The sequence below is a fragment of the Hyaena hyaena genome, unplaced genomic scaffold, assembly GCF_003009895.1.
Source record: "Hyaena hyaena isolate Hyena2069 unplaced genomic scaffold, ASM300989v1 scaffold_0, whole genome shotgun sequence".
Classification (NCBI taxonomy): Eukaryota; Metazoa; Chordata; class Mammalia; order Carnivora; family Hyaenidae; genus Hyaena; species Hyaena hyaena.
This window is the reverse complement of record NW_024080632.1, coordinates 4,826,638-4,843,822: the sequence shown is the minus strand read 5'-3', so window position 1 is coordinate 4,843,822 and position 17,185 is coordinate 4,826,638. Positions and strand designations below refer to the sequence as shown.

Below are 17,185 nucleotides of genomic sequence, written 5' to 3'. Positions count from 1 at the left end.
ATTAACCAGTACTTTAAATATGTCTGATTTCATAAGCCATGTGCTTTCAAGAGAAAATTGTGGAATATTAAGAATATATGAGAGTTGTGGGTTTAGTAAAAGAGCCTTCTAGGACCCATAGAAACAGTAGGGCTTGTGAAGTCACTGACCAAAAAAGGAAAGAAAGAAAACAAAAAGCCATGCATTTGACTAGTTGCTTTCTGATTTTTCTGAGTGGTCTTTCATTGTGTATTAAATAAGATTACAGGGTTGCTGGGTAGAGGAATTTTGCTATTTGTTCTTTAAACCCTTGCTCCCTGATATTTTTCTCATTTTGCTATACAGATATATTGTACTTTTCATGAGGTTCTTATAAGGCACATTATTTTTAAAGTCATTTCCTTATTTGTTACACTGTCAGAACTACTTTTCCTTTGTTCAGTCTTTAACCTAGAGATTTCTCAAGCTTAGTTTAAAATTTTTCTAACTTTCAGCTTCTCTCTCAATGTGTTAATGTTTATAAAGGATTCTGGATGAATCTTTTTTATAGAGCAAGTAACTGAATTTTGAAAACATGACTATTGATACTTTTTAGAAAAAAATATTTTTTAAAGGTTTTAAATTGTAGCAGAAGGTAAGATGCATGTTAGCTGGTTGTGGTGGGGAATTTTTTGGAGGGTGGAGGAGAAGGGGCTGGATCCCAGGAGGCTGTTCCCTGAACTTTAGCACTGCTTTATGAAACTGGGCAATACATAACCTGAATAGTTGCAACAGTATCCAAATGGAGTTTGTACTCATGTGTGACTCACAAAGCATTATATCCAGGCCACAGTATTTGACCTACAACCATGTCCTTTGAGTAAATGCTGATGTCAAGTTCAGGCTGAATGTCAAATGCATTTTATGTAGGTCCCCTTCCCTTTTAGAGAGGCCTCACTTGGGACTTTAGGTTCAGAATTTTCAGGAAAATGCCTTAGGAAAGTAAGTTAACAGTATTTCTTTTTAAAGAAATTTGACTTTTTAGGGGCTCCTGGTTAAGCATCTGTCTGACTTTGGCTCAGGTCATGATCTCACACTTTGTGGGTTCTAGCCCCACCTTGGGCTCTGCCCTGAAAGCGCAGAGCCTGCTTCAGATTCTCTGTATCCCTCTCTCTCTACCCCTCCCCTGCTCATGTTCTCTCAAAAATAAGTAAATAAACATTTTTTTAGTAAAAAAAAAATTAGACTTTTCAAACCAGAAGTTCTAGTTAGCTGAAAAACGGTGTGCCTTGTGAGTTTTCCTTTCACAATTAGTGTTAACTTTTGGTCTCATTTTAGGAAGTGTGCCCTGGATCCTAATTTTTGTCATTAGTAATAAAATTTAGTGATCTATCTTGGTTAGGAGTTGTCAAATATTTTTTTTTTATGGTTTTTTTTTTATTTATTTCTAGGAGAGAGAGAGACAGCGTGAGCAGGGGAGGGTCAGAGAGAGAGGGAGTCACAGACTGAAACAGGCTCCAGGCTCTAAGCTGGCAGTCAGCACAGAGCCCGACGCGGGGCCCGAACCCACGAACCGCGAGATCATGACCTAAGCGAAAGTCGGACGCTTAACCGACTAAGCCACCCAGGCGCCCCTGTCAAATATTTTTTAAAATCAGGTAGTTTTCTGTCTCCTTGAGAGCTAAATTATTTGTTTCCTATTATTAAGCAATATACACAATTTACAGATTTGCATCATAAATCAAGACTTTTTGCAAAAACTGACTCACTGCAGAGGGCATTGGGCTGATAACATACTTAATCATTTAAATTTCAGTTGACAAGTGGTACAGCTCTTTCAATTTAGTTTAAAATTTTGAAGAAGAAAAGATGTTCTGTTCTTTTGAATAAGATCCCAAACAGGATTTTGGATGTATTGGGAGAGGGGACAGGTACAAAGCTTTTCCTTGAAGAGTGAAAGTACTTCACTCTTTTTCCTAAGCATTTATTCAGTATTTTGACACAGTATATGATTCATCTTATCATGCTTTATAGGTAGTGCTTTAAGATTTTACATTACGTTTTTGTGTTTAACATTATTTAATCTTTTAACTCCGAATAGCTGTTTTTATCTCCATTTAATCTGCATCTGTTTACTCATCTGTGAAGTTGACTCCTCAATAAGGTTGTTAACAGCTAGTATCATAGCTGGGACTTGGGCCTAAGTTTCCTGCTTGCATATCGTATGCTTTAAATAAAAATGCTTTTGTTTTGTGCTTAAAAAAGTAACCCATGTTCAGAAAAGCACAGTATAAAACACCTGTACCTCATAACTCATCTGTAATCAGTATGTTTTCCTCTAGTTTTTGTGTATTTACAACAATATATATATTATTAAATAAAATTGAGTTAATAGTAATGTTATTTTTTTGTAATGTAAATTGAGCACATTTCCATGTGTAATTGCATCATGTTTTACTGCGTGCATAGTTCATAATTCATTTAACCAGTTCTCTATTTTTAGTTATTTAGATTATCGCCGATTTTGTTTCATTTTTAAAAAGATTTTATTAAGTTTTATTTCTTTAAGTAATCTCTACACCCATAGTGGGGCTTGAACTAACAACTCCAAGGTCAAAAATCGTATGCCCTACTGACTGAGCCAGCCAGGTACCCCAGTTGCCAGTTTTCTGTTTTGAGTAACATTAGAATGAATAAATATCTGCATCTGAATATTTCTTTAAAAAAAATTTTTTTTTACATTTTTTATTTATTTTTGAGAGACAGAGTGAGACAGAGAGTGAACTGGGGAGGGGCAGAGAGAGAAGAAGACACAGAATCTGAAACAGGCTCCAGGCTCTGAGCAAGCATTCAGCACAGAGCCTGACGTGGAACTCGAACCCACAAACCATGAGATGATGACCTGAGCCGAAGTCGGACGCTCAACCTACTGAGCCACTCAGGCGCCCCTGAATATTTCTTTAGAATAAATTCCTTGAAGAGTTCTTGTGTCAAAGGCTATGAACATTTGTAAGGCCCCTGATAAGAATATTAGCACAGGTCCCTCTAAAAAGGTTGTAGTAATTTATCCTTTTCTAGTTGTTATGAAATTGTTCCCATTAGTAAGCTTATTATTGATCTTGAGTCTATCACATTTAACTAACAATTTATAAATGTATTACGTTCTTAAATAGTTGTTTTTGGGTGAATAAGTTGGGTGAATAGTTCTAGAATTGATTGAATTGTTGGTATGAATCCCACAGACTACAAAATGACTGCAAAAACTTTGCCAGAGCCTACAAAAGTGACTTACTACAAAGAGTGCTTTCTGTTGAAAGACCCAGTACAATTTTGACTCAGGCCAATTCTAACACATTTTTGTACCGATTTTTCTTTTACTCATTAACAGACTATTTGAAAAGAAAGGGAATTTCTTTTTGTGAGTCTCTGTGTCACTGTGACTGTACATTTTGATCTTTCAAGGATGCTGTCATCCAGCAGGTTTTTTGATTTATCAGAATTCGTCCATGCTGTCATTTGATGTCGATGAAAAAGATTAGCTGTACTGAATGAAGCAAACAAAAAGTGCTTCTGTTTTCACATCAGTGTTTGGATAGCAGTTTGGGATAAGAAAATAGAGGTGAACTACTTGCATAAGAGCTAGAATACTTCATGGCTGTTATTCGACCACGGATTGGTAATATGGTCATTAATGGTTCTGTGAAATGAGGAAGCCTAAACAAAGATGTCTTATGCATACACTGTTTTTAAAAATTCGCTTCTCTTAGTTCTTGAGCAGCAAATTTGATCTTACTGCTTTTCTTTTTCATGTACACTAAATTCACTGAGCAGTCAGTGGTCTTTGGATAACAGTGTGTTTTGTGAATACATTCCACATATACATATTAATTTCTTTACAGATCAGATTAATTCAGTGAAGTAAATTAATACTAATCAATAGCCCTCTTTTATTCTTTTATCAGAATTTCAAATTGAAAAATGGTTGGCTTGACTTTTTGTTAGGCTTAGTTAGACTTTTGTTAGGCTTAAAGAAGAAACCTATTTCCAACATTTTAGGTGGTTAAAACTAATGTAAAAGGACATGGGGCAGTATTCTTATCCTCTGAACCTGTATTGAAACTTCTCTGAAAACATACATGTGATGATGTAATAAGGAGAAAGGAAAATTGAGGAAGGTTAAAATGGAGCCTTTGCTTCAAAACTAGCTCGTGCAATAAATGTAATGTTGTATGTGAAAAAGAAAGCATAGCTGTATGTTAACCTTTATTTTATAGTTTCTAATCATGTTCCCTTTTCTTTCAGTGTGATTTAGAATCCCAGAATGTTAGATCTTAGAAAAAGGAACTGAAGAGAATTTGTCTTTCCTGTCCCTTACTTCAAAGATAAGAAAAGTAAAGCTTAGAGAAGTGATTTAGTCAGTGTCCTACAGCAGGTTAGTGGCAAAGAAAGGTGGGAGTGGTGTTCTTTCCTGACTCCCTTTCAGGATTCTTTCCATCAAACTGTCTTATGGCAGTCTGTGAGAGGAGCATCCTGTAAGTAGCTGGCTCCAACCCAGGGCACAGCACTTTGCGCAACTCTATGATCAAATACTGGGTACATTCTCTTTTTGGAGTTCTCAGATGAAAGTTTGTATACCAGAGTGTTGGTGTTCTAATTTTTCAGTGCAGTCAACCGAATTCATTGTTTACAGGTTGTTGCCCTGGTGCAGAAGACCAAGAACAAAACAAACTTCAGCCCGGAAGTTTCGTAGAGAGATGGGTTTTTCAATAAATTGAGGCAAGTGAAAAAAAATGGTTAAGCTCTCCAGATTGAGGGTTCAGCAGAGACACTGGAGATTCTCGGAACTACAGCTGTTTTGTGGCTAAAGAGTGATTGGGGCTGGCTGGGTGGGTTTGGGAGAGTGGTTGAGAATCGAGACCAGACTGTTGAAGGTCACAATTGCCTTGTTAAGTAATTGGGTGTTTCATTTTTGTTGTTGTTAGGAAACTGTAGAAAATGTTTTTACTTTTGTTTTGAGTTTGGTTTGGTTATTTTTGAAGAGGCACCACATTCAAACGATACAAAAGTCAAAAGATACTCTAAATCTTAAAAGGTGCAGAGTAAAAATCTGTCACTTTGTCTTCTAGCTGCAAAGTTCCTCTCTCAGAAGGAACTAATGTTATCCATTTCTTGTGTATCCTTCTAGAGAATGTTTTTATATGTACAAGTAAAAAAGTGTATATACATGGAAGGTATTTGACTAGAAGAATAACATGGACATAGTAAGCTTGTAAAAAGTGAAAAAGAAAGAAAAGAAAATGATACAGAGAGTGTAATGGAAGAACAGGAAGCAAAAGACCAGTTAAGAAGCTACTGAAATAATCTGAGCTAGAAAAGGCTTTAACTAGGGCAGTGGAAAGTAGTTGGGCTTCAGACACATTGCAGGCATAGAATCAATAGGACTTAGAGATAATTGCACAAAGAGGATGAAAGAGAAAAGAGGAATTGACGTTGATTTTGAGGTTTTGCATCTGGAAGCTTCCTTAAGGTTTTGAGCCTACAAGTGTGGGTGGGTTGGGCTGCCAGTAGGAAAGTCAAGAGAAAGATGATCAAATTTGGGAATGGGATACAGGGAATTGCTTGGTGGGAGAGGCATTTCAGAGGTGGAATCATCTGGCTCATAGAATGTTTAAATCAAGCTGGCCCTAACTGAGTTTCTGAGTGCTCTAGCAGTAATTCTCATTAGAATCACCTGTGCATTTTGGGGGTCATACAGGGCCACAATGGGCATACTGACTCAGGAAGTGGGGCTTGGGTTCCACAGGTAATGTCAGTGTGCAGCAAGAATTGAAAACTGTTATGCCAGCTACTAGGCTGGCACCCAGAGATGAAAAAGATGGTTGGTCTTTCTCTGCCTGACACATTTCACTTAGCATAATACCCTCGAGTTCCATCCACGTTGCTACAAATGGCCGGATTTCATTCTTTCTCATTACCATGTAGTATTCCGTTGTATATATAAACCACATCTTCTTAATCCATTCTTCAGTTGATGGACCTTTAGGCTCTTTCCATGGTTTGGCTATTGTTGAAAGTGCTGCTGTGAACATTGAAGTACATGTGCCCCTATGCATCAGCACCCCTGTATCCCATGGGTAAATTCCTAGCAGTGCTGTTGCTGGGTCATAGGGGAGTTTTATTAATTTTTTGAGGCACCTCCACACTTTTCCAGAGTGGCTGCACCAGTTTACATTCCCCCCAACAGTGTAAGAAGGTCCCCATTTCTTCACATCCTCTCCAGCATCTATAGTCTCCTGATTTGTTCATTTTAGCTACTCTGACTGGCATGAGGTGGTATCTCAGTGTGGTTTTGATTTGTGTTTCCCTGATGATGAGTGACGCTGAGTGTCGTTTCATGTGTCTGTTGGCCATCTGGATGTCCTCTTTGGAGAAGTGTCTGTTCATGTCTTCTGCCCGTTTCTTCACTGGATTATTTGTTTTTCAGTTGTGGAGTTTGGTGAGTTCCTTACAGATTTTGGATACTAGTCCTTTATCTGATATGTCATTTGCAAGACAGATACCATATGTTTTCACTCATATGTGGAACAGGAGAAACTTAAGAGAGGACCGTAGGGGAGGGGAAGGGGAAAAATAGTTAAGGAGAGGGAGGGAGGCAAACTACAAGAGACTCTTAAATACTGAGAACAAACTGAGGGTTGATGGGGAGTGGAGGAGAGGGGAAAATGGGTGATGGGCACGGAGGAGGGCACTTGTTGGGATGAACACTGAGTGTTATATGGAAACCAACTTGACAATAAACTATATTTAAAAAATTTAAAAAATTAAGAAAAAGAAAAAGATGGTTGGTTAACAGTGTGAAAGAGACTCCACCCTGAAGGGGAGTCACAATAGATAGAGAAAGGAGACAAAAAAAAGTCGGGATAGAGCTGCTGTGATTATTGTAGTGACCTAAGGGAATGGTTTAGGCCAATCTGTGTATCACCAGTTGTTATATAAGATTTTCCATTTAAAATAAGAAATCTCTCAATCTGACCCCTCACACATAGGAGACAGCAGGCACTTAAGAGATTTTTGTTAACCGAGGTTATTTCAGAGTCACTTCTGAAAAAGGAAAACTAATTTCTTCAAAGTGTGGGTGGATCTGATTTTCCTTGTGTGTATTTTAGAGACATATATGTTTGTTCCTTAGTGCCTGTTAAATGTTTAATGAGATATTGAATGGTGGTGGATGTGTGATGGGAAAAGCTGAATGGACTCCATTCACCTTTTATCTATTACCTGTGAGTAGGAATTGTCTTTTGGTTGTGACCACAGAACAGTGTTTGTAGACTATAAATACTGATCAGAGATTGCTTGATATAGATTGTTCTATATGCTGTTATCTGGTCTCAAAGAGAGGCATAACTCTCTCTTACTGCATGTCCACTGTGAGCTGAGCATTGTGGTAGGCACTCTTTAACACATTTTTCCTGTTCCTCCTATCAGCCTGTGATATCCATGATATTATACCCATTTACAGGTGAAGATGCTGAGGCTCAGAGAGCTATCCAAGAGACACCATTGGATACACATTACCCTGGTCCTGGAGCTGCAGTTTGAACCCAGATCTGACTCGAAATCCTATATGCCCTTGGCTAATGTGTATACACTGCTTTTCAAGTCAGAAATGGTCATTAAAAACTTTGTGGTTTACTAAGGTGATCTTTGCTGAGTCTGAATACTACTTTGATATTAGCTATTCCTAGGCTAGTAGTTGAGCAAAGCCCCTTCATTAAAGCAAGTAAAGGCCTCAGTTGAACTAGTTCAGTGAGCCACGAGGACTTTGGTGGTTTCAGGCCAGCCCTTTCCTTCCAGGCACCTCCTTTATGCCTGAACTCCTGCAGTGTATTGTTTGGGCTGATTGCTGGTCAGAGGTTCCTGGCAAGAATGTAATAGGCATTTACCTGGAGGTCAGATTTCTCAGCTCTTGAGTTCTACCCTCCCCTTTATTACTGTACCTTATCCATATTAGTCAGAATCTTAAGGAACTGCCCATATTGCCTCTCTTGTCAACCTCCTCCCCCATGACTCACGTTTACATCCTTCAAGGCTCAGATCAGGCACTTCTCTTTTCTATGAATACTTTCCTGATTCCTTCAGCTAGATGTAATCTGATCTTCTTTGGTTTAGTTTTTATGGCTGCATATTTATTTTGTTAGAGCCATTTATCATACACCTTTCCAAACCTTTCTTCCCTGCCACAATTACTACCACTAGATTTTAAGCTCCGTAGGCAGGAAATCTTTTATTATATGTAAATCCCTTTAGCTCCCTTTCACTACAGTGTCATGCATATAGAAAATGTTCAGTAAACTGTGTTGAATAACTCAATATTGAGTGTAAGTGTAAAATGTAGTTCTAACTGGATTTATATAGGTTTTGTAATCCCTCCCATAAAGGTAACATATATACTCATTACTGAAAAGTGGGAATATCGTGGAAAATGGAAAGAAGAAAAAACAATTATTGGTCCTACTGCCCAAAGATAATTACTTGATGAAACAGTATGTAGGAAAAAAATTTAATTAGTGTTTAGAAATTAAGGAACAGTTCTCCACTTGGCAGGCTTATTCAGAGGAATTATGTTCTCATTTTTTAAAAAAAAGAGTGTTTGTGCCAGGGCTACATGTGACTCTTGACCTCTCCCAGAGGGTGGTATTTTAGTAAAGGCCAGCTCTTATTTTTATAGATGGGTGAGGAAAGAAGGGAAGTAAATAGTATCTTCTTTGGGGTTAGGTCAAGGATATATAGCTTAATTGTCATAAATATGTTAACCTTTAAGACCAGAATTCTAGATCTAATCTTATAAATTACAAACAAAAGGAAAAATTCTTTTTTAGCCTGATAACTAGACTTTAATTGCTGTTGTTTTCGTATTTAAAGATTAAATCATTAGGTGTTATATAACATTTTCTACTATTTAGAAATAGAAGTCTTGGCTTTAGTAGAAGCCCTTAATTCTATAACATACTAAGGGGCCTGCCCATCCTGTTCATAGTTTACAATAAATGTGAGCCCCATGATTTGCCTGTTGCTTCCTTCTGTTCAGAAAGCACTGCTAACAGCATTTAGCATTTGAGAAAGATACTGTTGCAGCTCAGAAAGGAGTGAAGTGACCTTTTCTGTGACTTCACCTTCAACTCTTCAGTTTGATGAAGAGGTAGTGATTCATACCCAAGTCTATAAGATACCCAAATTCCCCAAACCACACTGAGCCAAACATTCCACATTAAGTGCTTGGTGTTTAAACAGAAGAGCTAAAGTTAGAGGAAGAACATTTTAATTTTAATTTTATTTTATTTTGCCTTCACAGTATCATCTCCTAATCCTTTTAGCATTTTTCACTACTTTTTTAAGGCAAAGCAGCAGAATAGTCTGGAAATTACCATCTCTAGATAATGAAGTATTCTGAGCAGTAGGGGTGAGTGTGTGTGTGTGTGTATGTGTGTGTGTATGTGTGTGTACATTTTAATTTGATTAATCACGAAGTAATTTTGTGTTTACTAAGCTAGAAAGGAATAGCTATATTGTTAAGAATTCTAAAACCTAAAATGGACCATTCTGCTTTGAATCCTTGTTTAAGTGCCTCAGACAGTTCCCTTTCTTTAGCAGAATTTGAGTTTTGCTTACTTTCACGCATTTTACCACAGGGTTGAACCTTTCTGCCTTTCCGTTCTTTTTAGCTTCACGGCCTCAGCTTTGAGTTTGCTGTTCTGCTTAGAGATCTTGAGTTCTTGACGTAGATTTGTTCTCTGGAGAATCAGAAGAAGCAGGTTTCACTGTGATTAATGCAGAGTGGTTGCTTTGGGGAAATAAACTTTTTGCAAAGGAAATATATCACTTGCTTGTTAAAGCAGGAAGAGCATCATAATCTATATAATTTCACCTCTAGAGAACTGAAAGGACTATTAGTCAAAGTAAATTGTACTTTTCTGAGTAACTCAACTGTTGAATTTTTTTTTTTTTTTTCAGTAATCCTGCTTTTTGTTCCCTTTGGGATAATTATTTGCAGATACAACATTTCACAGTCCTGAATCACAGGGGAGTGTTCTTAATGCCCAAATAGTTGAGGCTTCAGCAGTGTTGATACAAATATGAACTATTCTATTTGATAGAAATTGAGTTTATACTCTGATCTCATTTTTCTTTAGTTATAATGCTTCATGTTGTGATATCTCTAGACAACTAAGGTTAGCTCTGAGAACACTAGATGATAGTATTTGAAAAAGAACCTTTTCATCTGAAGAGAAGCTGGCTGTAGCACTGCAATAAGTACTGCCTAGCCAGGGCTTCATTAGATGAATACTTGCTGCAGACAGTGTAAAACCAGATATCCTGATCCCTCCTCGTTCTACTCTTGTGATCTAGCCAGAATCTTACTCAGTTTCTCTTCTGGAGTTTCAATTCACTATCAAGTACCCATCCTAGTAGATAGATGTGTTTCACTGATGGAAAAACAATCCCTGTAGAACTGTCTTGCTTCACTAGAATGTGCGGCTCAATGTAAAATACCTCGAGATCACCAAAGATGCAAAGAATAAAGCTATTATTACCTTTGGGTACTAGATAATATTTGAAATTCTGCCAGAGTCTATTTTTAGATAAAATTGTTAAATCTTTTTTCACTGATACTTATGTTAAAATTGAAATTTAGTATTTATTCTCTAGGCATCACTTTCTTCTGGAAAATGTTTGCTTTATAACTAATAGCATGTCAGTCTGAAGATGAGTGTAGTAGGAAGGGCTTAAGAAGAATGGCACCCTCATGCTTATGGCTGATAATGGACCATACTAGAGAGACACAGGCTAATGTTGGCTTAGTTCAGAGTCTTTTTCAAGTTGAGCCTTTTGCAGGTAGGTGACGGTAAGTAATTGGAAAGATAGAGTTTTTAAACTTCCACAATTTCAGCTTATCAAATCTTTTCTCCTTCAACTTTTGGCCTAGAACAATGCTATTAAGTAAAATTTTAAGTTTAATGAAAAGCTAAATGATTTTTTTAAGTACAGAAAAATTTTGTTTTTATATGATTAAACTAAGGAAAAGACAAAAATGTGTTAATAAAAAATGAAAATTGGCTATTTAAGAATTTTATTTTTATTTCTTTTTAAGTTTATTATTATTATTAATGTTCACTTATTTTTGAGAGAGAGACAGATCACGGGCAGGGGAGGTGCAGAGAGAGAGGGAGACACAAAATCTGAAGCAGGCTCCAGGCTCTGAAATGTCAGTGTGGAGCCTGATGTTGGGCTCAAACTCACAAACCGTGAGATCATGACTTAAGGCGAAGTTGGACGCCCAACCGACTGAGGTACCCAGGCGCCCCTAGAATTTTCTTTTTATAAAAAAATATACTTAAATGATGGGAAACACACCAGAATTATCCTTTCTGCTTTTCTCTTAACTCTTCACTTCAGAAAAATAGTCTATGGGAAACTTACCAAATTATTATGTGAAAGATTGGAATTGTCACAAATATTTTCTGGTCGATTGTCTCCCACTTTACAAAACTGACATTTCCATGTAAATAGTACACCTAAGTGAGTTTTCTGTGTTCTCTAGTCTCCTCTCGGCCTTTTGTTTGACTATTTCAGATATGTAACCATTATCTTAATCTAATAATGGTTTTTAATTGGATTTGGGGGTCAAAGGAAACACTTAAGCTAGCTGTATGCTGACAGAACGTTATTAATGGAGACATAAGATGATTATAGTGAATTAAAGGAAAGAGCTTCTATATTCAGTGTAAACTCTGTGTTGGCATTCAAACATTCCCAGTCATTAACTCAGTCCTGCCTTTTCAGCTTCACCTCTTTTCACCTCTAAAAAAAATATATTATTTTGCTAAAATGGATTATTTCCTTAAACTTTGGTAAGTTATAAAAAAAACTTAATCAGTTATTATATCTGCGATTGTAATTTGATGCCTGGAGTAAGATGCAATTCACAAATGAGCTGTTTGGCCAGGAATTCTCATTCCTAAGGTCTCAACTCCTTGAACTTACTACTTTCTGTGTTCTCCCTGAGCATCTCATCTACCCCTAATGGTGTTAATTCCCAATCTTTGTCAAAGATCTGGCTCTGACTACCTCCCCAGCTGCAGACTTACAGTTCTTGACTTCATACATAACATTTCCTTAAAAATGTCCTCCTGATGCCCAGAACTCAGCATACCCAAAACGGAATTCAGTATTTTCTAAAGGCATTTCCACCCCTTTCCCAACTGGGGAGTCATCTAATCAATACTCATTCCTGAAATCCAGAAACCTGTTGACATAAAATATATTGATATCGAGTCCAAGTGTCTTTCTATATTCATTCCTTTGTATTTCCAGTGAGTATTCTATTTTTCTTGTTACCTCTAACCTAAAATCTTACAGGTGATGCCTGACCTCCAACCTCTTCCCAACCGTTCTCTCCACTGCTATCAGGATTATTTTTCTAAAATATAGATTGGTTTATATCACTTCTACCCAGAAACCTTGATGACTTTTTATTGTTTGTAGCAGTGCTATATACTGTAAACTACGTATGTAATCTTAAATTTTCTAGTAGCCACACTTAAAAGAGTAAAATGAAACAGATGCAATTAATTTCAATTAATATATTTTATTTAATCCACAATATCTAAAACATTTCAATCTATTCAGTATAAATAGATTATATACTTGTGTAAAATTTTACAATTTTTTTGTACTGTATTTTTGGAATCCAGTGTGTTATTTTACATTTAACAGCATATTTCAATTCAAACTAGCCACATTTCAGACTCAATAGCCACATGTGTCTAATAGCTCCCATATCAGTGTAAGTCTATAGCATCAAATTTAAAGTCCTTGGATCACAATTTTGAGCCCGCAACTTCAGCTCCTGCCCTGTATTTTTCAACTTCTCAGCACTCATCCAAACCCCAGCCACACCTCATTGTCTACCATTCTTGTCCTGTTTTTACTCCCCTTTGTTTGTGGAAGTAACTTAACTTCCAGAGCCTAATCTGAATGTTATGTTCTAAGCAAAGTCTTGCTCCATTCACACAGGACCCCATGAGCATTAACCATTTGCTCTTGACCCTCCTATCGCAGCATTTATGGGAGCTGTTTGTCTAGTCCCTGTGTGAGTGAGTAGTTCCTGCCCACAAGAAGGGGAGCTGCTTTCTCATAGGCAGGATATGTCTCCCTCAACCTTGTTTCTAGTATTTATTGTGGCCTCCATTTGCTCTTAGGTATGTTCTTATTTGCCATTTCATATCTTTGGGATCTTAAGCAATCTCTCCTTTAATAGTTGTTTTCTTTACCTTTGAAATGTATTCTGAATGAAATTTCTCTTTATATCTGGATTAATTCCACCGTTTAAAAGGTGTTCTTCCTTTGTGGATGGAAGCTTTTGCTTGTGCATGAGAGGAAATACTTATTTCCTTGTAGAAATAATTGCCTAATATGAATTAAACTAGGTTTCAAATGTACATGTGGTAGGTTATTCTGGTTTTAGCCTGATTCTAATCCCAAATATGACTCTTCCTATTACATAACTTGTTCTTTGTGAGTAAATTATTCATGTATACTAAGGCCTTTTTTCCCACAGCTTTATTGAACAGTTTATAGGCTTTTTGAATCTCTTTCTTGCCCTAAAGAGATTTCACCAATGGAGTTTTGGCCTAGGATTTTTTTCCTCCATAGAAAAGTAAACAGGTGCTTGAAAGGTTACACTCTATTCTGGGAGAAATCTGATTAATGTTGAAGGGCTGTGTCAGGTCAGACTCTATAACCTGCTGACAGATTATTTAGTGAGTGCCAGGATCAACTCCCAACGTTATCTCAGATTTTAATGGTTTTCTTGTGAAGGGCATTTGTAGATGAAACCACTTTGTATTTAAAATCAATTGTGGCTCTTAGAGACTGGCTAAAAAGAAATTCTTTTCTCGAGCAGGCAGTAATTTCGAGCAGCAGAAAAGAATGAATGATTCATCAGATAAAGTTACAATGTTTATAATTAACACAAATTGTTGCATTTAAAATAATGGTGAGGGGTACCTGGCTGGCTCAGTCGGTCAGACATGTGGCTGTAGGTCTTGGGGTTGTGAGTTCGAGCCTCATTTTGGGTGTAAAGATTACTTAAAAATAAAATTAAAAATAAATAAAACAATGGTGAAATCTTGACCCCCAATAAGGACTCCTCGAAAGAAGTTCCCATTAGGCTATCTTAAATTCTGTTAAAAATTTCCAAATAGCCTCAAAATTGCTTGAAAAACAAAAAAGTGATATTTCTTCCTGGTAGGGTAGACCTCAGTCATCCTTGATACTTGTCTTTCTCCACCACTGCTACACACCCTTCCAGTTACCCCAACGAGTCCTTCTGTTTCACCAGCTCTCCAATCCCTGCACACTGACTGCATTGCCACCATTTCACCACTGCTACTAAGATAGATTCCTGACTCGTCCCCTTTTCCTGCTCTTGCTCTCTACACAGCCAGCAGAAGAATGTTTTTTTCTTTCTTATTATCATTATTTCTATTTAAACCGTATAATGGAAAATTTCTAAGATATATCAAAGTAATGGAAATATCATTCCACTTTATAGTTTTCCATCCATGGCCAATCTTATTTCATCCATTCCTTCATCACTTCTCCTCCCATTGTTTTGAAATAAATCCCAGACACCATATCATTTAATCAACTAATTTGGAGCTGCTCCATAGTGAAATTTTGCTTACTGGTTGGTCACAAAAGGTAGGAAAAGTTGCAGCCCTAAGAGGGATATTGATTGTTTGCCACCTTCTTTATACCTTCTTCCAATTATATTTCCTCTCATTTTTTTTTTTCAGGATGTATACCACTTCTGTTGGAGAAATGCCATCAGCAGAAAACTGATGTGTCCATTTCATGTTTGCTTTTTCTGTGTCCATTTCATGTTAAGCCAGATTTTTCAGGATACATATATAGATATTTTCCTACTTTTGTACCAAATAAGTTTTAAAATGTGTGTGAAAGTTGAATGTACAAAACCGTAAATATGTATGTGGGGAGGACATCTAATGCTCAGCAAGCCTTAAAAACGATATAATTCCTAATATTTTTATTAAAAATCAATACATAATCATTATAAAAATAAATTTTAAACAGTACAGAACAGTATGAAGTTAAAAAGCTAAAGTCTCACCATTTGTTCACTAATCATTTCGTCTCTTATTTCCAAAACTACTATTAATACTTCTTACAGATCCTTCCAGAAAGATTGATATATGGTCATTTAAAGCCTTAATAATGTATATATCTGATTTTTTAGTTCCCTCAGTTCATCTGAATTTAGCAAACAGAAATTGATTTTAATGTTGAACAACTAGCTCAGAGTTTTGCAAGGAGTTGAATAGGAGATAGTATGATGTTGACTTTGATGTCTTACTTTCTTAAACACTAGTTTCCTCTTGATAAAGGAGTCTTGTACAGACTCTTAACTCATCAGCAACGCTGTGGGCCCATGAAAATCTCAATACCATTCCTGTCCAGTAGAAATATAATGTGAGGAGCACCTGGATGGCTCAGTCAGTTGAACATCTGACTCTTGATTTTAGCTAAGGTCATGATCCCAAAGTTGGGAGCCAAAATGGAGCCTGCTTAAGATTCTCTTTCTCTCCCCTGCCCCTTTTCCCAGTGCACGCTCTCGCTCACCCTCTCTCTCTCTCAGGAAAAAAAAAATGTGAACTCACACATGTCATTTTACATTTCCTAGTGAAGGGGTGCCTGGGTGGCTCAGTTGGTTAAGCGTCTGACTTCAGCTCAGGTCATGATGTCATGGTTCGTAGGTTCAAGCCCTGCGTTGGGCTTTTGTGCTGACAGCTAGCTCAGAGCCTGGAGCCTGTTTCAGATTCTGTATCTCCCTCTCTCTCTGACCCTCCCCTGCCCATGCTCGCTCTCTCTCTCTCAGAAATAAATAAAACAAAAATAATTTTTAAAATAAATTTCCTAGTGAATACTAGAAATTAATAAAAGAGTAGAAACAGGTGAAATTAATTTTAATCTCTAGCACATTATATCCAAAATATTATTTCAACATGTAATCAATATAAAAATTTAGTGAGAATTTTACCCTTTTCTTATACTAAGTTTTCAAAATCCAATGTGTATTTTATACTTAGAGGACTTCTTAATTTGAGTCAGCACCATTTCAAAGGGTCAGTAGTCACTTGTGGCAGTGGCTGTCGTATTAGACAGTACTGGCCTGTGCAGAAAGGGTAGTGGTTGTCTCTGAGCGAGGAGGAAAGAGGATGGGATGTGTGGGGTTTTTTTTTTTCTTTATTTCATAGTTACTGACCAAAATTTGAAGGTAGAGTTTGCTGTGTTTGATATCCTGAATGATTGCCAGCTCTGGCTCAGTTGTATTATCACTAGTATCAACATTTCCAAAAAAAATCATTCTTATAAAATAGAACACAGAGTAATAACGTAAATACTTCTATACAAAGATGATAATCCTGCTGAAATTGAACTCTTGGCTAGTAGGCAATGCCACCCTGTGGTAACACACATACTTATTCATCAATTTATGAAAGATCAGATTCTAAGTAGAGAATGTGAATTAGGAGTATTAGTGTATAATACATTATTTTTGAGAGAGAGAGAGAGAGAGCACACAGGAAAGGCAGTGAGAGAGGGGGACAGAGGATCCAAAGGGAGCTCTGCATTGACAGCACCAAGCCCTATGTGGGCTCGAACCCACGAATCATGAGATCATGACCTGAGCCAAAGTCAGACGTTTAATCAACTGAGCCACCCAGGCACCCTTTAGTGTATAGTACATTAAATTTGAGCACTTTTCATTCTGAATTCCAGGGTAAATACATGTACTAGTATGTAGTAAAATTAACTGTTAGGAGGAGACAGGGATAAAAATTCCTGAGAAGTGAGTAAGAACATCCCTTCAGTGTAATTTTTTGTCTTGTTTTTAGGGGTCGCAGACGGTGTAGGAGGATGGAGAGACTATGGAGTTGATCCATCTCAGTTCTCAGGGACTTTAATGCGGACATGTGAACGGTTAGTAAAAGAAGGACGGTTCGTCCCAAGTAATCCCATTGGAATCCTCACCACAAGCTACTGTGAGTTGCTACAAAATAAAGTACCCTTGCTTGGTAAGTACATATGCTGTGTGTTTTCCTCTGTAAAGAAGCTCAAGAGACGGTCATCAAACCCAAGAAAA

The 17,185-nt window shown here is 37.1% G+C and overlaps 1 protein-coding gene across 1 annotated transcript in view; it reads left to right on the top strand.

Moving 5' to 3' along the window:
* Positions 1-17,185, top strand: part of PPTC7 (protein phosphatase targeting COQ7) — a 38,685-nt gene that overhangs the window by 5,676 nt on the left and 15,824 nt on the right. The window contains exon 2 of the mRNA XM_039244769.1: positions 16,938-17,117. Coding sequence (XP_039100700.1) covers positions 16,938-17,117 — 180 coding nt within the window. The remainder of the gene's footprint in view (positions 1-16,937; positions 17,118-17,185) is intronic.